This window comes from Macaca fascicularis, chromosome 1, assembly GCF_037993035.2.
Source record: "Macaca fascicularis isolate 582-1 chromosome 1, T2T-MFA8v1.1".
Lineage (NCBI taxonomy): Eukaryota > Metazoa > Chordata > Mammalia > Primates > Cercopithecidae > Macaca > Macaca fascicularis.
This window is the reverse complement of record NC_088375.1, coordinates 42,721,638-42,743,188: the sequence shown is the minus strand read 5'-3', so window position 1 is coordinate 42,743,188 and position 21,551 is coordinate 42,721,638. Positions and strand designations below refer to the sequence as shown.

The window sequence follows — 21,551 nt, the reverse complement described above, 5'->3', positions numbered from 1 at the left end:
CAGGATGGTCTTGAACTCCTGCCTTCAGGTGATCCTCCCACCTCAGCCTCCCAAAGTGCTGGTATTACAGGTATGAGTCACCACGCCCAGTCAAGTCAATAGTTTTATGTATGCAATGGGCAACATATATGCAGTAGGCATATCATTATCTCACAAACAACACAAAATTTTAACACCATATTTTCATGGTACCTCCCATCTGTAGGTTTTTATTGATGAAAAGGGTTAAAAACTACACATTATTTTTTTATTTCAATTAATCCTAAATTTTGTTTTATTCTCAATAATCTTAATTAAAAGACTGTTAAGACTTTAAGTATCCTGCACTTCCCATCTTTTACTACATTTTCTTCACTAAGGATATGATTTAGGACTCAATTTTGTGACAGGAAAGGAGAACACATCTTTTCCAACACAATCAAGGTACAATACTCATGCTATAACCCTCTAAATCCCTAGGCCCATTTTTCCTACTAATAGTTCTAAAAATCATGCTTGCCATTAAAAAAAAATAAAACTACCAATGTTTTGGTCACCCCAAACCAAAAGAGCATTTCACCCCTCAAATACATTCTTTCCTCAAGAATGATCACATGATTCCACTCAGTTTATTTAAAAAGCTGCTTCCTTTACTCCATGAAGTATTCTCTCAGCAAGGAAGTGCTTTCCTCATTAACTATGATTAATGTTAGCATCATCTAATCCTTTGATTACTTCATAGGTTGGGGACCTATTTGATATGAAAAATCAATGAGAAAAACCTGGACAATTCAGTTCCTCAGAGAAAAAAGAGAACATAATATCTATACTGGATAAAAGTTCCATTAACATCTCTTCTAGTAGTAGTGATAACTGAAGTTTTTTGAGCTGTTTATGCTACATAACACTCTCAGATTTTTCTAGACTTGAAATTACAGGCCAGGCACAGTACCTCACAACTGTATTCCCGACACTTTGGGAGGCTGAGGCAGGAGGACTGCTTGAGTCCAGGAGTCAAGACCAGCCTAGGTATTAGGGCAAAACTCTGCCTCTACTAAAAATATGAACAATTAGCCAGGTGTGGTGGTGCATGCCTGTAGATCCAGCTATTCGGAGGGCTGAGGTGGGAGAAGCACTTAAACCCAGGAGTTGGAGGTTGCAGTGAGCCCTAATTGTGCCAGGGTGACAGAGTAAAACCCTGTGTCAAAAAAATAAAAAATTAGAAGACTGTAATACTGGGGACAAAAATTACAGAGTTAAGTTTAAAAGAGATAAAAAAGCATCAGCTAAGATGGCTGCATAAGAATTACATGAAACTTACTAAAAACTGTAATTACATAGGATATCCTTATTTTTAGAAAATGCAGATGGAAATATCCAGGGGGAAAAAGGGCACCTAGGGGAAAAAGGGCATCCTATCTGCAACATACTATCAAATAGCTCAGAAAAAAATATAGATAGGTAAATGGATGGACAGACAGACAGGTGGATAGTTAGAGAAGGAAAACAATAAAGCAAACGTGACAAAATATTAACATTTGGAGAATCAGGGTAAATAATATATATGGGTATTCTTTGTACTGCTCTTGTAACCTTTTTATAAGTTTGAAATTATTTCAAAATAAAAAGTAAAACAAGGACAACAACATTACCAAGTAACACTATCAAAAAATAGATTCAATAGGGTTTGAGAGAGTCTTGGCATTGTATGTTTAAAACAATTTCCTAGGTATTTTTGATGTATGTGAGATCCACTGGCATAGGGCACTGTAAATGAACAATCAAATAGCAATGCAAAGCTTTCTTCCATCCATAAGTGAAAATAATATAAAATAACAACAACTGCTGTGACACTGCTTCCATAAAAGGATGTGTGTTTTATAACGAGTTGCTTACTCTCTATTCAATTCACTTAACATTTACTTAATGCCTCTAGTATGTTAGAATAAGTTAGAATTAAATTATCCTTTATCTACTGTTGTCTGCTAAACACATTTTCTTTTTTTTTTTTTTTTTTTTGAGACGGAGTCTTGCTCTGTCGCCGAGACTGGAGTGCAGTGGCCGGATCTCGGCTCACTGCAAGCTCCGCCTCCCCGGTTTACGCCATTCTCCTGCCTCAGCCTCCCGAGTAGCTGGGACTACAGGCACCCGCCACCTTGCCCGGCTAGTTTTTTGTATTTTTTACTAGAGACGGGGTTTCACCGGGTTAGCCAGGATGGTCTCGATCTCCTGACCTCGTGATCCGCCCGTCTCGGCCTCCCAAAGTGCTGGGATTACAGGCTTGAGCCACCGCGCCCGGCCTAAACACATTTTCAGAACATAAATAATTAGCTACTCTAACTGGCATTCCAAAGGCATCTTACCTCTGCAAATGTCTGAAGGAGCTTGTTTACTTGAGCAAAGGTCTGTGGAAGAATACCATCATAATTTGACCTTGTACTGAAAGCATGTAACAAACTTCTAGAATCCTGAAGCAAGAATTTGACTGTTGTAAAATCCACTGCCTTATTAGCTGGTAACAGAAAATTAAGACAGAAAAATATGGAAGAATGAGTATACATCATAAAAATGTCTTTGGAACACTAATATTAATTTTGAAATTTAAGAAGAGTATACATTTACACCTATATGCCACTCCTAAGTTATCCTTCTGGTACAAAAAGCAATAATTAAATAGATTTAGTTATAGATAAAGTCCTTTGAGTTGATTCTGGTATTCTGAATTCAGATTTCAGGAGTTCTCTCAGCGTGGTCAACTTCAAAGTAAAAGTAAAGTTAAAGAATATTACAGGCCGGGCGCGGTGGCTCAAGCCTGTAATCCCAGCACTTTGGGAGGCCGAGACGGGCGGATCACGAGGTCAGGAGATCGAGACCATCCTGGTTAACACGGTGAAACCCTGTCTCTACTAAAAAATACAAAAAATTAGCCGGGCGCGGTGGCGGGCGCCTGTAGTCCCAGCTACTCCGGAGGCTGAGGCAGGAGAATGGCGTGAACCCGGGAGGCGGAGCTTGCAGTGAGCTGAGATCCGGCCACTGCACTCCAGCCCGGACGACAGAGCGAGACTCTGTCTCAAAAAAAAAAAAAAAAAAAAAAAAAAGAATATTACACTTCCCAGAAAAAAGAGAAAATCACCAAAGAAACAAGTCAAACCACAGATTTCAATGCTGAGGTGATTTCACATAAGAGTACTATGGAGAGATCAGTAGAGTCAGACTGTACTGGTAAGCATGTCAGCTACATATGGTACCTCTCATCATCACCTCAGCTATCTACATAGTGATTTATCTTCAACTCCACTACATGAAACTTAATACTATGTTTACTAAAAACAATGAGTTATCTCTATATGTACAACACAACTTCAGGAGAGAAAAAAAGTTTGGGCAACAGTGAGAAGCAGAAGAAGCCTGCAGAATTTTTTTTTCTGTAAATTAAAAGTGAGAAAATCTACAAACAGTAATTTAAAGGTATAACAATTTTATCTCAAGGAACTAAAACTAATTACATTAAATTCTCAAACTAGTTGGGAAAACTGGTGACAATAATTTCAAAAATTTCAAAAGTTACAAACAATAAAATTAAGTAATAATGTCATAAAACTCAGAACAGAAAAAAATATTTCCATTATTAAAGCAGAATGCTACCTAACAGTTTTCAAAATAACCATGCTACACTGTTGTTTACTTTTTGTTTTTATGTTCACAGTTTCAGAGACTCTATTGTATTCTGAAACATCAGCATGGCTTTTCACTGGCACTATGAGTTTAAAAAACAACAAGGAGTTCTTCTGTATCTCTTACACAAGAACTTGCTTGTGAAATCCTGAAGGGTCAAGTGAAATAAAAACTGTATCTTAATATTAATTCCACAATATTCAGAAACTCTAATCTAATGGTTATAGCCAAGCCTCTGGCTTCTCCTTTATCCAAAAACATAAAAAATAATAATAAAGCAAGTCAATGTATTTCCTTACAGGAAAACTTTCACTTCTTTTTAAAGCCAATGACTGGTTTAAATTCCTGTGGGTAATAAGAGATGCTACACACAGGACAGACTGCAGATTTGATGAACTTAGTAAATCCCCTGAGGAAGATACAATTGGACACAACTTCTTTTAAGGGTGCTTTTCCAATGTAAGGTATGCTTAATGATGCTTACATATATGAAGTAATCATTTTATTTCTGTCTTACAAAAGTTCCTAAGATTATGAGGAAAAGGGTAATAACAATAATAAATCCAGTATACAGACACAACAAAAAAGGAAATCTACATTAATGAAATAGTCTAATGCTTATATAAGGCCAATAATTATTTAAAGCTAACATGGGTAACAAAGTCATAAAAGTTACTAGTCATTTTCCACACAATTTTCTATGAACTAATCTAAGGATACATGCTTGGTATTCTGAAGTTAAACAAATATATAATTCAAAAGCTGAAGGTATTATTAAAAGATAGTAAACAAGAACATAAATTGTGATTTTTCTCATTCAAAATTACCTTAGAGCAAGAGGCACTTTTTTTTTTTTTTTTTTTTTTTGAGACAGAGTTTCACTCATTGCCCAGGGTGGAGTGCAATGGCGTGATCTCGGCTCACTGCAACCTCCACCTTCCGGGTTCAAGTGATTCTCCTCCCTCAGCCTCCTGAATACCTGGGATTATAGGCACCCACCACCACACCCAGCTAATTTTTTTGTATTTTTAGTAAAGATAGGGTTTCACCATGTTGGCCAGGCTGGCAATGAACTCCTGGCAAGAGGTACTTTTATAATCCCATGACATATTCTTAGCTCATTAAACATTAGGCATCAGATTCTGTGAGATCAAAGACCAATAAACTATGCACATAATGATTGCAAAACAGATTTTTCAGCAGAAGATACAGTAATCACATTTTCACTTCTCTCCTTATTGTCAGTTAGAGCTGCCACCTACCACCTCTCAGCTGCATCTAAGAGCAGATTCCCCTGCCAGGAAAAACAGATGGAAGATGGTAACTAGATGCCTCATTTTTTACACTAAACTAACTTGGAGATCACACATAGTTTACAGACTTTCTCTTTTAAAAGATCAACTAAATTATGACCCTGGTAAAAGATACGAAAAAAGGTTCTACATGCTTTATAAAACTGCTTTGGAGAGATGTCCAATATGTGGTTCCATGTCCTTCATATACTCATATCACTAATAAACAACTTCTACAGCTAAAGGCAATGACGGAAAAGTGTTGTTCCTTAAAAAATTGGTAACTTATTAAAAATAGATATTCAGATGGTTGTAGATGTGTGGTGTTATTTCTGAGGCCTCTGTTCAGTTCCATTGGTCTATATATACTTGTTTTAGTACCAGTACCATGCTGTTTTTGTTACTGTAGCCTTGTAGTATAGTTTGAAGTCAGGTAGTCTATGCTTCCAGTTTTGTTCCTCTTGCTTAGGATTGTCTTGGCTATGTGGGCTCTTTTTTGGTTCCATATGAAATTTAAAGTAGTTTTTTCCAATTCTGTGAAGAAAATCAATGGCAGCTTGATGGGGATAGCACTGAATCTATAAATTACTTTGGGCAGTATGATTATTTTCACAATATTGATTCTTCCCATCCATGAGCGTGGAATGTTTTTCCATTTGTTTGTGTCCTCTCTTACTTCCTTGAGCAGTGGTTTGTAGTTCTTGAAGAGCTCTTTCACATCCCTTGTAAGTTGTATTCCTAGGTATTTTATTGTCTGTGTAGCAATTATGAATGGGAGTTCACTCATGATTTGGCTCCCTGTTTGTCTGTTCTTGGTTTATTGGAATGCTTGTGATTTCTGCACATTGATTTTGTATCCTGAGACTTTGCTGAAGTTGCTATCAGCTTAAGGAGATTTTGGGATGAGATGATGCGGTTTTCTAAATATCGATCGTGTCATCTGCAAACAGAGACAATTTGACTTCCCCTTTTCCTAACTTAATACCCTTTATTTATTTCTCTTGTCTGACTGCCCTGGCCAGAACTTCCAATACTATGTTCAATAGGAGCGGTGAGAGAGGGCATCCTTGTCCTGTGCTGGTTTTCAAAGGGAATGCTTCCATCTTTTGCCCAGTGTGATACTGGCTTTGGGTTTGTCATACACAGCTTAAGAGCTATTTACTTATTTTGAGATATGTTACATCAATACCTAGTTTCTTGAGTTTTTAGCTTGAAGGGCTGTCGAATTTTGTCCAAGTAAATGGTGTTAGGAAAACTGTCTAGCCATATGCAGAAAACTGAAACTGGATCCCTTCCTTACACCTTATACAAAAATTAACTCGAGATGAATTAAAGACTTAAACGTAACACCTAAAACCATAAAAACCCTAGAAGAAAACCCAGGCAATACCATTCAGCACAGGCATGGGCAAAGATTTCATGACTAAAACACCAAAAGCAATGGCAGTGAAAGCCAAAATTGACAAATGGGATCTAATTAAACTAAAGTGCTTCTGCACAGCAAAAGAAACTATCATCGGAGTGAACAGGCAACCTACAGAATGGGAGAAAATTTTTGCAATCTATCCATCTGACAAATGACTAATATCCAGAATATACAAAGAACTTAAATAGATTTACAAGAAAAAAACAACCCCATCAAAAAGTGCACAAGGGATATGAACAGACACTTTTCAAAAGAAGACATTTATGCAGCCAACAAACACACGAAAGAAAGCTCATCATTACTGGTCATTAGAGAAATGCAAATCAAAAGCACAATGAGATACCATCTCATGGCAGTTAGAATGGCGATCATTAAAAAGTCAAGAAACAACAGATGCTGGCGAGGATGTGGAGAAATAGGAACACTTTTACACTGTTGGTGGGAGTGTTCATTAGTTCAACCATTGTGGAAGACAGTGTGGTGATTCCTCAAGGATCTAGAACTAGAAATACCATTTGACTCAGCAATCCCATTATTGGGTATATACCCAAAGGATTATAAATCACTGTACTATAAAGACACATGCACACGTATGTTTACTGTGGCACTGTTCACAATAGCAAACAGTTGGAACCAACCCAAATGCCCATCAATGATAGAGTAGATAAAGAAAATGTGGCACATATACACCATGGAATACTATGCAGCCATAAAAAAGGATGAATTCATCTCCTTTACAGGTACATGGATGAAGGTAGAAACCATCATTCTCAGCAAACTTACACAAGAACAGAAAACAAAGCACCACATGTTCTCACTCATAAGTGGGAGCTGAACAATGAGAACACATGGACACGGAGGGGAACATCACACATCAGGGCCTGTCGGGGGGTGGGGGGCTAGGGTAGGGATAGCATTCATTAGGAGAAATACCTAATGCAGATGATGGGTTGATGGGCACAGCAAATTACTATGGCACATGTATACCTATGTAACAAACCTGCATGTTCTGCACATGTACCCCAGAGCTTAACATCTAATAATAAATAAATAAATAATTGGAGCCAGGATAGCATGAAGGAGGGGAGCTCAAGCTTGCATTTCTGAGATAACAACTGTCTCAAGGATTTTCTAAAAAAAATCCCACAAGAAATTCCTCCACAACCTTCATGTATCTCATGCTTTTCATGATCCATGTCTTGCATGTATGCACATATTTCTAAACCGGGTTTATCACTAGGCATTCTTTAGGACTACAGCAGTTCAGATAAGACTCTCTTGAAAAAACATTTGCCCAGTGACAGTATCTACACCAATGAACTAACGCCAACCCTGGCTTTGAGCCTCAGGAACCAATAAACTCTGTTTTTAAGCAGCTTGTATGAACTTCTTTTTGCCAATAAAAGCTTTCCTTTACTCTCTCCTCTTCAGGTGCACCTGTGGCTTGCCATAGCTATGCATCCTAGATTATAATCCTTTTTCCTTACTCCTGAGTAAATTCATCATGTTAGAAGATTGAAAAAAAAAAAAAAAAAAAGATATTCATCGAACATCTACCATGGATGAGACATAAGGAAATGACTAGGCCCTTTAAATCCCCTAGGGGAAATATTTATTGACTTAGTTTATTTATGGTTGACACATAATAATTGTACATATTTATGAAGTATGATGTGATGTTTTGACACATGTATACATTGTGTAACAATTAAATCAGGGTAATTAGCACATCTATGACCTTAAGCATTTATCATTTCTTTGTGATAAGAACATTCTCTTATACCTATTTTGAAATATACAATATGTAACTGTTAATTCTAGTCATCCTACAATGCAGCGGAATACCAGAACTTATTCCTCCTATCTAACTGTAGCTTTTTATATTGCTCAATCTCTTACCATCCCCTACCACTGCACCTTCCCCATCCTCTGGTAATCACTATTCTGCTCTTTACTCCTCTGAGAACAACTCATTTTCAAAGAGTTTACACTTCAAGGAAAAGACAGAGAATAAGGTACACCTATCGTAGAATATGCATTTTTTTTCCTTTTTGTCCTAGCTTCTATGACAATTTTAAGGTTAAAATCTGGGCTCAAGTGCTGCAATAATTATTTGCATACGATTCATAATTAATCATCTCCTAGTCTTCATTATCTGGCCTTGGTGCCTTTAATAATTTAATTACTTAACAGCCCTCTTGTACTCAGGTACAAGGGTACTAAGGCATCACAGTTATGTTTCAGAAGTAGGCTGGATATGACTAATATATGAAATAATACACACATTACTTCATGTGAGGAGTTTGAAAAAAGCAAAGTACCAACTGAACCCTTAATAACAATCACACTTTGCTTTTTTATATTATATATGTTTTTTGAGACAGGGTCTCGTTCTGTTGCCCAGGCTGGAATGCAGCAGCACTATCTTGGCTCACTGCAACCTCCACCTCTCAGGCTCAGATGATCCTCCCACCTCAGCCTCCCAGGTAGCTGGGTCTACAGGCATGCACCACCACACCTGACTAATTTTTGTATTTTTGGTAGAAAGGGAGTTTTGCCATGTTGCCCAGGCTGGCTTTGAACTCCTGGGGTCAAGCAATTCACCCACCTTGGCCTCCCAAAGTGCTGAGATTACAGGCATGAGCCACCATGCCCAGCCTTTGCCTTTTAAAGGCATAGTAAGACAAATCTAGTTATTTGATTTTGAAACAAGTCACCTACTGTTTCAAAACTAGTTTCCTTGATCATAAAATATAGGCTTTAATAACATTAGATCAGTTTTTCTCACATTTTTTTCCTCACAGCAGATAAACTTTTCTCCAAGTCCTATATAGAACCTCTATATATAAAGAAATTTTTAAAAGCTGCTCTGGCTAAAGTTGGGGTTAAGGGCCAAAGGCACCACCTACCGGGCTCCCCTTCAACCTATCCATCACCCATCTGTGGCAGCAGAGGCACTTCAAGAAGTCAAAAGTTCTGTTCAATATAGTTTAAAAACCAACTAAGTTGTTCACTGTGGTCTCTTCCCGTTCTAAAATTCACTATACACCAAAGCCAAAGGTTTCTTGTTCCTTATTCATATAGTTTAAATAGAAACCTTGACACACTATTTTGAAAATTAGTGCATAAAATGTGTTCAAAGTTTGTGTTAAACACTATGAGAAATGAAAAAAGTCTAATCAATTCTATTGGTGTATCTGAATAGACTGTAAAACATGGTTTTAAAAGTTTTCAAAGTAAACATCATCAAAAATGATATATTCACAATATCTTGAAATATCAACAATACCATTTACAGTCACAAGCTCTATGAGCTGCATCTGTTCATCCAGTTTCCACAAATACCTTTAGAAATTAGAAGTATAACTGATTAAGAACTCATTAACAAATTCTTCATTAATTTATCTTCACATTCCATGGAATGTATCTGCTAGTCTGACTTAATACCACACTGCTAAAGAGAAAAATAAAAGATTCATACCTTTACAGAGATTTTTATATAGGCTCTCAATAGTTAAAAGCAAGTTCTTTTCCATAACTAATCCAAATACAGCCAACCAGTGTTTTTTAAAGCACTGTAGTAAATGTAGTAGAGTCCATGGAGGTTTCAGGTACAGGATCTAAAGAGCATGTAGAAAAAAATTAACATCTCTAGATTTATTATTCCTATTATTAAAAAGTACCTATTTAGGAATTCCTACATATACTTCTAAGCAAAATATAGTTAGTTGGATTCTTTTTAAATTAAAAGATGTAAAGTCAATCATAACAAAATTAAAATGCTAATTCCACTGCAAATTGCTTTTGTAAAATTCATATTAGTATTAATCTTTATTGTTTCAGAAACTGTGTGTGCAAAAAAGAAAACATAGTTCTAATCAGAGGAAACAGTTTTATCAGCAAAGGTCCTTCAATCTACTTGTCAACACAGTCATCTCTATAAGAAAATTAATCTAATTATTTCATATAACTGGGGGATAATCCATATAGAAAAAAGATGTCCAGTGGCTCATGCCTGTAATCCTAGCACTTTGGGAGGCCGACATGGGCAGACCACAAGTTCAGGAGTTCGAGACCAGCCTGGCCAACATGGTGAAACCCCATATCTACTAAAAATACAAAAATTAGCTGAGCGTGGTGGCAGACACCTGTATTCCCAGCTACTTGGGAGAATGAGGCAGGAGAATCGCTTGAAACCAGAAGGAGGAGGCTGCAGTGAGCCGAGATCACGCAACTGCACTCCAGCCAAATTCCATCTCAAAAAAAAAAAAAAAGAAAAGAAAAAAAATGTCAGTTATAATTGTCAGTTGCTACACTCTTGCGAAGACATGCCTATTAAAAACATTGATCATTTAATTCTATAAGATGTCAACACTTTCTTTTCTGAATCATTCACATATATACAATTACTTGCCTTATCTCTACTATGAGATATCAACACTCCTAGTATCTTCTGATAATTCGTCATCATTTTGGTTCAACTTTGATAATATAATCAAGTAGCAAATACACCGTTCTGGCAAATACTAGAATCTCACTGAATAGCTGGAATAGATACAAGCTATGATTGATGGGAAATCATGTTTCTTCTATCTATAAATGCTCAAATCCCAGCACTTTGGGAGGCTGAGACAGAAGGATCACTTGAGGACAGCAGTTCAAGACCAGCCTGACCAACATGGTGAAACCTCCTCTCTACTAAAAATACAAAAATTAGCTGGGTGTGGTGTCACATGCCTGTAATCCCAGCTGCTTGTGGGGATGAGGCAGGAGAATCACTTTAATCTGGGAGGCAGAGGTTGCAGTGAGCCAAGATCATGCCATTGTACTCAAGCCTGGGCAATAAGAGCGAGACACCATCTCAAAACAAAACAAAACAAACATTGAACTTCTGAAACCTTTATTGTTAAATTTGGAGTTTTACTGATTGTTGAAAAGGTGTGAATCCAAAGAAAATTCAGAATATCTTGCTAATACAATCAACTTATACTCTGATGCTTACATTTACATGGCACAAGCAAAAATACATACTTCTTTTTCTGAATACATATTGCTAGGGAGATTCCTTATATTAGACATTTTGACTCAAATTAAATAGATAAGTTTTTTTTTTAATTCAATTTAAGCACCATGGGACAGTGCATCTGACACACAGCAGCTGGAAAATAAATACCTGTTGACTCAAAAAAAATAACAACATATATTCTTAACATTTAAGAAATGTCCATCATTTAACTGTCAAAAAACTATTTCAAAAACTTGAAGAAAAATGTAACATGATACAGATTATTCAGTGAAGCTTATGCATTTTATACAAGTAATATTTCTTAAAATAACAAATCTTCAGCAATAAAAAAGAAATTTTCAACTAATAGAGTTCAACTAATCACCTCCATCCAAAGGTTTCCAAAAGCAATTTTCATTTCTGTTTCTAATATTGAAGATAAACCTGTTCCAAGAGATTTTTCAAGATCAGATACAATGCTCTCAAGTAGAATGGCCAGTCCAGAATTTATAGATTCTTCCTTATAGCTCTCTTTCAAGGGTGTTGTTTCTTTAAAACAAATAGTTACAGACTTTATTTAGAATGCTAACAGTAAATATTATACATATAATTGGTATATTGCCATAAACAGTAAACATTTTATGTATATGATATTTGAATTATATATAAAACAAACCAATACTTTATTTTCAAAACAGTATTTAGAAACATGTATTTCTACTATAGTCGCTTTAGATGCAACATAAATATATTACTTTAACAAATGTTTTATCTTTTTAACAGGCAAAATAAAATAATATTTTTACTCAAATAAGAAATTTATGTGATATTTTAACTACAATTTAATTTTATTATTTTCCAAAAAGAGTTACAAGAATGCCTTAGATTTATTCACAACAAAAAACCAAGAACTATGGATCAAAATGGGTTTTTTTCCAAAAATTGAATTTTTTTTTTTTTTTTTTCTTTTGAGACAGTCTCGCTCTGTCGCCCAGGCTGGAATGCAGTGGCACGATCTCGGCTCACTGAAACCTCTGTCTCCCGGGTTCAAGCGATTCTCTTGCCTCAGCATCCTGAGTAGCTGGCAAAAAATGGAATATTTTTCTAAACTCAGCCTACATCAATAAATTTCCAGCTTAACTATCTTCATGCCCTCCTCTTTTAAAAAGAGCTTTTATTATTTTACATGATATCATTTCAATAACATTACTTTTTAGATACTTGAAAACAACTGTATTTTCTTATGGCGAAATTAAAAATATTAAGTGGCTTATCTCTACAAAGTAGACAAGCTAAAGGCACACTACTCTTGAAAAACTGTAAACTAGAATATCCTGTTATTCCTTCAAAGGCCATTTTTAATATTATGATAAAAACATTATCTCCAAAAAGGGTAAATAAGTAGTATATATGTATATATGACTATTTTCACAATTATATGTAAAATGCACATATATTAGAGACTTCAATAATCATTTTCCCCAAAGAGGGAAAAGGTGGGATGTACCTATAAATAATGTCAGATTTAATATAATATTTCTTCAAATATCAAGCTACAGAACAGATTATTCTGGTGAAAAAAAAATGAAATAATAGTATTGCCCTTACTTCTTTTTTTTTTTTTCTGAGACAGAGTTTTGCTCGTTGCCCAGGCTGAAGTACAATGGCACGATCTCGGCTCACTGCAACCTCCACCTCCCGGGTTCAAGTGATTCTCCTGCCTCAGCCTCCCGAATAGCTGGGATTGCAGGCGCCCACCACCACACCCAGCAAATCTTTTTGTCTTTTTAGTACAGACAGGGTTTCCCTATGTTGGCCAGGCTGCCCTCGAAATCCTCAGGTGGCCCACACGCCTCGGCCTCCCAAAGTGCTGGGATTACAGGCGTGAGCCAGCGCACCCAGCCTGTTACTTCTTAATTATTAGTCTAAAATTTTAAAAAAGAAAACTATTACCAGATTCCAACAAGTTTCTCTATTGCTAGCTGAGTTTTTACCATATTAATAGAAGGCTATAAATAGAAAGCCAACTTAAAAAAGAAACTAAAAAATTATCTCTATGTCAACTAAATATCTCCTATAACTGCTATTAATTTAAAAGGAACACTCTGTTTCACTCGAAGAAAATCAAGGTGAAAAATGAAGGTATACTCTGCAAGGTACAAATTAGCATGTACACAGTGATTATAATGTAAAAATGTATGTGAGCATGCAGACAAAAACATCAAATTAATTTGTAAAAGTACATACAGAAGGTAATAATGTTAATTATGTTTTCTTTTGGATTACTATCATAACTTTCATTTATTCAATGATTTACATGCCAGCAAGTATTCCAAATGATGTTATTTTAAATGTACAAAATAAAAATTTACTACCGATTCTAATGTTATAATCTTAGTGTATAAAATAAGATATATCTCTAATTATTTACAGTAAAAATACTACCTGCTTTCAACTGTTGCTTGGGAATACAAGGCTGATGACACACATCTGTGTTCAGAGATAAGTGTAATAACTCTGCACTCAATTCTTCTTTACTGAGTGACTTCACACCACTTATTAGGCCTTTGTTTCTTAAGTTTCTATCATCCCTAAGGTTGGGAGGTTGGGATTAGGAGGAAAAAATATTTTTTTATAAGGTAAACCACATGGCAAATCAAAACACATGAGATCTAGTCAGAGGCAGGTGATTCTCAGCCAATACATTAAGAAACAATAACAACTTTTTTTAAAAAAATATGAGCTTTGGGTACTAGGCACCATTCTAAAGTGCTTTATATATATATAGCTATTTAATCCTCACAACAAACTTCTGAGGTAGGAGTAGTATTAACTTCACTCCCATTCCACAGATGGCGAATTGAGGTGTAAAGAGGTTAAATAACTTGTCCGAAGTTATACCCAGTAAGTGGGAGCTGGATTTGAATACAGGAATGTGACTATCCAAAGAGAAACAGAGAGCTATGTATGAGAAATAATTTACAGTGGGCAGACAAGTACAAATTTACTCAGATTAAGCATGAGACAAATAGCATGAACTTGCTGTTTGCTGAAAGAAATCAATATGATTAGAACATAGTGCATGAGACCAGTTTATGAGGTTACAGAGGAAGACAAGGGCATTAAAAAACAGGAAATTTAAGGACTTCAGTGGGGAAATGACATGATCTTACCTGTGTTTACTAAATTGTTTCAGAGGCCAGTAGGCTTCCAGCTTCTGTTAATGGCAGAGTAGTCTGGCCACACTAACCCTACTATGAATGAGAATTATAAAATCTAAACCAAAAAAAAAATTAACTATTTGAAGGTACTAGAGAGCAACAGAATGTAGGCAGAAGCTGGAGTGGGATCTACCCTGAAGACACAGAAAATGCATAGTGAGAACTACAAGTCTCTTTTTACCTCAGGGCACTTCCCAATTCATCAAGTGTGACAAGTAGTAGTGACTTGAAATGTCAAAGAACCATGTTCGAGGTTGACCAGGGCAGCTGGAAAGTTAAGGGAGAGAGTGCTCTGGATTGGTGGTTGGTAAGACAGCTGAATAGGAACAGCTCCGGTATGCAGCTGCCAGCAAGATCAACGCAGAAGGCAGGTGATTTCTGCATTTCCAACTGAGGTACCCAACTCATCTCATTGGGACTGGGTAGACAAAGGGTGCAGCCCTCGGAGGGCAAGCTGAAGCAGGGTGGGGCGTCCACTCACCCAGGAAGTGCAAAAGGTCAGGGAACTCCCTCCCCTAGCCAAGGGAAGCTGTGAGGGACTGTGCCCTGAGGAACGGTGCACTCGGGCCCAGATACTACACTTTTCCTATGGTCTTCGCAACCCTCAGACCAGGAGATTCCCTGGGGTGCCTACATCACTAGGGCCCTGGGTTTCAAGCACAAAACTGGGCGGCCATCTAGGCAGACACTGAGCTAGCTGCAGGAGGTTTTTTTCATACCCCAGTGGCTCCTGGAACACCAGCAAGACAGAACTATTCACTCCCCTGGAATGGGGGCTGAAGCCAGGGAGCCAAGTGGTCCAGCTCAGTGGATCCCAGCCCCACAAAGCCTAGCAAGCTAAGATCCACTGGCTTGAAATTCTCACTGCCAGCACAGCAGTCTGAAGTCAACCTGTGACGCTCGAGCTTGGTGGGGTAGGGATATCTGCCATTACTGAGGCTTGAGTAGGTGGTTTTACCCTAACAGTGTAAACAAAGCACCCAGGAAGTTTAGACTCGGCAGAGCCCACCACAGCACCCCAAAGCTGCTGTAGCCAGATTGACCCTCTAGATTCCTCCTCTCTGGGCAGGGCATCTCTGAAAGAAAGGCAGCAGCCCCAATCAGGAGCTTGTAGATAAAACTCCCATCTCCCTGGGACAGAGAACCTGGGGGAAGCAGCGGCTGTGGACACAGCTTCAGCAGACTTAAGCGTTCCTGCCTGCCGGTTCTGAAGAGAGCAGTGGATCTCCCAGCACAGTGCTTCAGCTCAGCTAAGAGACAGAAGAGACAGACTGCCTCCTCAAGTGGGTCCTTGACCCTCCTGCCCCCTAAGAGACACCTCGAACAGGTGTCAACAGATCTCTCATACAGGAGAGCTCCGGCTGGCATCTGGCGGGTGCCCCTCTGGGATGAAGGTTCCAGAGGAAAGAACAGGCAGCAATCTTTGCTGCTCTGCAGCCTCTGCTGGTGATACCCAGGCAAACAAGGTCTAGAGTGGACCTCCAGCAAACTCCAGCACACCTGCAGCAGAGGGTCCTGACTGCTAGAAGGAAAACCAACAAACAGAAATGAATAGCATCAACATCAACAAAAAGGGCATCCACACAGAAATCCTATCCGAAGGTCACCAACATCAAAGAACAAACGTAGATAAATCCATGAAGATGAGGAAAAAACAGCCCAAAAAGGCTGAAAATTCCAAAACCAGAACACCTTTTCTCCTCCAAAGGATCACAACTCCTCACTAGCAAGGGAACAAAACTGGACACAGAATGAATTGACGAACTGACAGAAGTAGGCTTCAGAAGGTGCGTAATAACAAACTCCTCCAAGCTAAAGAAGCATGTTCTAACTCAATGCAAGGAAGCTAAGAACCTTGGAAAAAAAAAAAAAAAAGGTTAGATGAATTGCTAACTAGAATAACCAGTTTAGAGAAAAAGATAAATGACCTAATGGAGCTGAAAAACACAGCACGAGAACTTCGTAAAGCATACACAAGTATCAATAGCCAAATCGATCAAGCAGAAGAAAGGATATCATAGACTGAAGATCAACTTAATGAAATAAAGCCTGAAGACAAGATTAGAGAAAAAAGAATGAAAAGGAATGAACAAAGCCTCCAAGAAATATGGAACTATGTGAAAAGACCAAACCTACATTTGATTGGTTTATCTGAAAGTGGCAGGGAGAATGGAACCAAGTTGGAAAACACACTTCAGGATATTATCCAGGAGAACATCCCCAATCTAGCAAGAAAGGTCAACATTCAAATTCAGAAAATACAGAGAACATCACAAAGATACTCCTCAAGAAGAGTAACCCCAAGACACATAATCATCACGTTCATCAAGATTGAAATGAAGGAAAAAAATGTTAAGGGCAGCCAGAGAGAAAGGTCGGGTTACCCACAAAGGGAAGTCCATCAAACTAACAGCAGATCTCTCGGCAGAAACCCTACAAGCCAGAAGAGAGTGAAGGGCCAATATTTAACAATCTTAAAGAAAAGAATTTTCAACTCAGACTTTCATATCCAGCCAAACTAAGCTTCATAAGGGAAGGAGAAATAAAATCCTTTACAGACAAGCAAATGCTGTGAGATTCTGTCAAAACTACAATGAGATACCATCTCATGCCAGTTAGAATGGCGATCACTAAAAAGTCAAGAAACAACAGATGCTGGAGAGAATGTGGAGAAATAGGAACACTTTTACACTGTCGGTGGGAGTGTAAATTAGTTCACCACTGTGGAAGACAGTGTGGCGATTCCTCACAGATCTAGAACCAGAAATACCATTTTTAACCCAGCAATCCCATTACTGGGTATATACCCAAAGTATCATAAGTCGTGCTGCTATAAAGATACATGCACATGTATGTTTACTGCAGCACTATCCACAAAGCAAAGGCTTGGAACCAACTCAAACATCCATCAATGATAAGACTGGATAAGGAAAATGTGGCACATATACACCATCGAAAACTATCCAGCCATAAAAAAGGATGAGTTCATGTCCTTTGCAAGGACATGGATGACACCGGAAGCCATCATCCTCAGCAAACTAACACAGGAACAGAAAACCACACACTGCATGTCCTCACTCATAAGTGGGAGTTGAACAATGAGAACATATGAACACAGGGAGGGGAACACCACACACCAGGGCCTGTTGGGGGGTTGAGGGATAGGGGAGGGATAGCATTAGGAGAAATACCTAATGCAGATGACAGGTTGATGGGTGCAGCAAATCACCATGGCACGTGTATACCTATGTAACAAACCTGCACGTTCTGCATATGTATCCCAGAACTTAAAGTCTAATAATAATAATAATAAAGTTAAGGAGAAACTGAAGAAAAGAAACCACAGAGCAAGTGAGCTCCAAAATCTACATATAAAGTATGCCCAGAGAAAAACAACGTACTTCCAAGAGTCAAAGTAATCAACAGAACTAGACTTGGATACAACACAGATACTGAAGCTACCTGACAGCAAATTTAAACTAATTTTCATTAATATGTTAAAGCCTCTAATGGAAAAGGTGGAAGAAGGGAAAATCAAGCAGTTTTGCAGAGATGAAAACCACAAGAATAAAATGGAAATCCTAGCAATAAAAAACACATAACAAAAATGAAGAATGCCTTGAACAGGCTTGTCAACAGACCTGACAAAGGGAAGGAAAGAATCAACAAACCCGAAGGGAAGTCAAAAGAAATTACCCAAACTTAAACAAAAAGATAATAAAAAGATTTTGAAAAAAAAAAGTATCCAAGAGCTATGGGACAATATATACAACAGTAATATCCTTATACTACCAGTGAAGCAGTATAATATTTGAAGGTAGGCTTTGATAAGTAAAGATGTATATTGTAAACGCTAAAACAACCATAAGAAGTTTTTTCAAAAAAGTATAAATACGTAAATAATGGAGACAAAATGGTATCATTAAAAATGAACAATTAGTCGAAAAGAGAAAAAGGAAAAAAAGCACAGATGGAACAAAACAAATAGAAAATAATTTGCAAAATGGTAAGATTTTAATCCAACAAATTAAATATGTATGGTCTAAACTTAACAGTTAAAAGAAAGAAATTGTCAGACTGTTCAAAAAAGAACCAACTACATGATGTCTACAAGAAACTTACTTTAAATATACAGGCATAGATGGGCTAAAAGTAAAATGATACAAAAAGTTATATCACATAAATACTAAGCAAAAGAAAGTTGGAATAGTTGCATTAATACTAGACAAAGGAGGCTTTAGAACTAGGAATAATGTCAGAACCAAAAAGGACATTATATAATTATAAAAGAAGCACTTCTCCAAGAAGACAAGCATGAACAATCTTAGATGTATATGCATCTCACTACAAGTTTCTATCTTTTTGCCTGAGGGAATTCTCTAATTCATCAATGGCTTTACCACAACAGAAAGCCATAGCTTTAGTGGCTTTCACAATACATGAAGCAAAACAAATAGAACTGAAAGGAGAAATAGACAAATCCACAATTATAGTTGGAGACTTCAATACTCCTTTCACAATGATCATAGAAAAAGTAGGCAACCAGCCTGGGCAAGGTGGCTAATGCCTGTAATCCCAGCACTTTGGGGAGGCTGAGGCGGGAGGATCACGAGGTCAGGAGATCAAGATCATCCTGGCCAACATGGTGAAACTCTGTCTCTACCAAAAAATACAAAAATTAGCCAGGAGTGGCAGCATGCAGCTGTAGTCCCAGCTACTCAGGAGGCTGAGGCAGGAGAACTGCTTGAACCCGGGAGGCAGAGGGTGCAGTGAGCCAAGATTGCACCACCATACTCCAGCCTGGGCGACAGAGTAAGACTCCATCTCAAAAAAAAAAGTAAAAAAGAAAAAAGAAAAGAAAAGAAAAAGTAGGCCACTAAGGTTACAGAAGACCTGAAGAACACTATCAACCAATTTGACCTAATTGAAATTTATAGAATACTCCACCCATAAGGGCAGAATACACATTCTGTTCAAATACACAGAAAATACTCACTAAAACAGACCATATTCTTGGCCAAAAAAACAAACTTTAACAAATTTAAAAGAACAGAAACCATGTAAATTATGTTCTCAATTCATAAGGAAATTAAACTACAATTCAGTAAAAAAAAAAAAAAAGTATCTGAAAATTTTGCAAATACTTACAATTAGGCAACAAACGTCTAAATAACCTATGGGTCAGAGAAAGAGTCACAAGGGAAATTATAAAGTATATCGAATAGAATGAAAATGAAAACACAACGTATTAAAATTTGTGAGATACAACTGCAGAAGTGCTTAGAGGACATTCACAGCAGTAACAAATAAGTGATATAAGTTACCACCTTAAGAAACAAGAAAAAAAAGAGCAAAAAGGGCAAGAGAGTACTTTCTGGGTCAGGTGCGGTGGCTCACACCTATAATTCCAGCACTTTGGGAGGCCAAGGGGGCCGGATCATCTGAGGTCAGGAGTTTGAGACCAGCCTGACCAATATGGCGAAATCCCATCTCTATGAAAAATACAAAAATTAGTCACGCATGACAGCACTCACCTGTAATCCCAGCTTCTTGGGAGGCTGAGACAGAAGAATCACTTGAACCCGAGAGGTGGAGACTGCAGTGAGCCAAGATGGCGTGACTGCACTCCATTGTGGGTGACAGAGTGAGACTCTGTCTCAAAAAAGAAAACCACACAGGAGTTACAGACGTGTTCTATATATTGACAGGATGTGAGCTACACCGGTGCAACCATTTGTCAACATTGTATAGTTAAGATTTGTGCATTTCCTCAGCTACTTGGGGGGCTGAGGAAGGAGGATCACTTGAGCCCAGGAGTTTGAGACCAGCTTGGGCAACATAGCAAGACCCTGTTTCTAAAACATAAAATTAAAGAAGACAACACAGAACTGGCTAATTCACTGTATATAGATCATAAAGAAAAGGCAGGCATCAAAATTTACTCCCTGGTTTCTGGCTTTAGCAAACGGGTGGGAGATGACCCTTTTTACTCAGGTGTAGAAGAGTTGAAAAGAAAACCTCAAGAGTTCATTTACGGAGATGATAGGTTTCAGATGTCCATGAAACATCCAAGAGATATCAAATAAATAGTTGAGTATATTAGCCTGGAGTTTAGAAGAGCAATATGAATTGGAGATATTAATTGTGTTGCTGGCCCAGACTTAGGATTGTAAATGCAAGCACTTAGAATGATGCATAGTATATAAGTGTTATAAAAGTTTTTCTGATTACTATCACTACCAATTGACATTATCAGCATCCATTTTAAGTAATATAAATATGTCCTCACAATAGTAGGTATGACTTATACAATACACATGATTATCACTACTTAAAGAAAATGCAAACAAACCAACCAAAAAAAGAGAGAGAGAAAAACAGGCTCACCACTTGGAACATGACTATGCCAGAATTAAAAGCAAGGTTTGACTATAAATTTTCAGTCACTAAAAAGTAATATATCTGTTAATCCCCAAAAAACAGTGAATGTATAAATAATGAAGAATCGATAAAGTTTTGTCAATTTAATTTTCATTCTAAGTTGAACTAAAAAAAAAATTACACAACAAAGAATTACTCCTCAAATTTATCTCAAATTCAAAATGATTTATATATTATTAATTCTATTTCAGCCTTCAACAAACTCCAAAGTAATATGTCCTAGATCAAAATATAATTTAAAATCTAAAGACAGAAATCTCTAATATTTCCTTTAATAGCAAAAGGAATCACATTATCTTTGAAGATAGCTAAAATAGTAACACTGACCAGAATGTTTGCAAGAAGCATCTTAGGGCTGCTGATTTCTAAATAGCTCCATTTCACAGAAAGAATTTGAGCATTATCATGAAACTGTCAAAACTCCATTTTGCAGTGAATAAAATACAGATTAAAACTGCAAATTTCAAAGCATGATGTAGACTGATTTAAAAAAAACAAAAAACTGTAAATTA

At 37.3% G+C, this 21,551-nt stretch overlaps 1 protein-coding gene across 19 annotated transcripts in view; it reads right to left on the bottom strand.

Moving 5' to 3' along the window:
- SWT1 (SWT1 RNA endoribonuclease homolog) overlaps nt 1-21,551 on the bottom strand; it is a 127,290-nt gene that overhangs the window by 70,712 nt on the left and 35,027 nt on the right. For 17 of the 19 annotated variants that reach the window (XR_012430638.1, XR_012430642.1, XR_012430636.1 and 14 more), the window contains 4 exons: nt 13,823-13,968; nt 11,763-11,926; nt 9,854-9,992; nt 2,343-2,491 (listed from right to left, as the gene is read on the bottom strand). Coding sequence is in view for 11 of the 19 variants with exons in the window: in XM_005540233.4 (XP_005540290.3) it covers nt 2,343-2,491; nt 9,854-9,992; nt 11,763-11,926; nt 13,823-13,968 (598 nt within the window). In the remaining 8 variants the exon portion in view is untranslated. The remainder of the gene's footprint in view (nt 1-2,342; nt 2,492-9,853; nt 9,993-11,762; nt 11,927-13,822; nt 13,969-21,551) is intronic. The other 2 variants (XR_012430647.1, XR_012430645.1) reach the window with 1 other exon arrangement.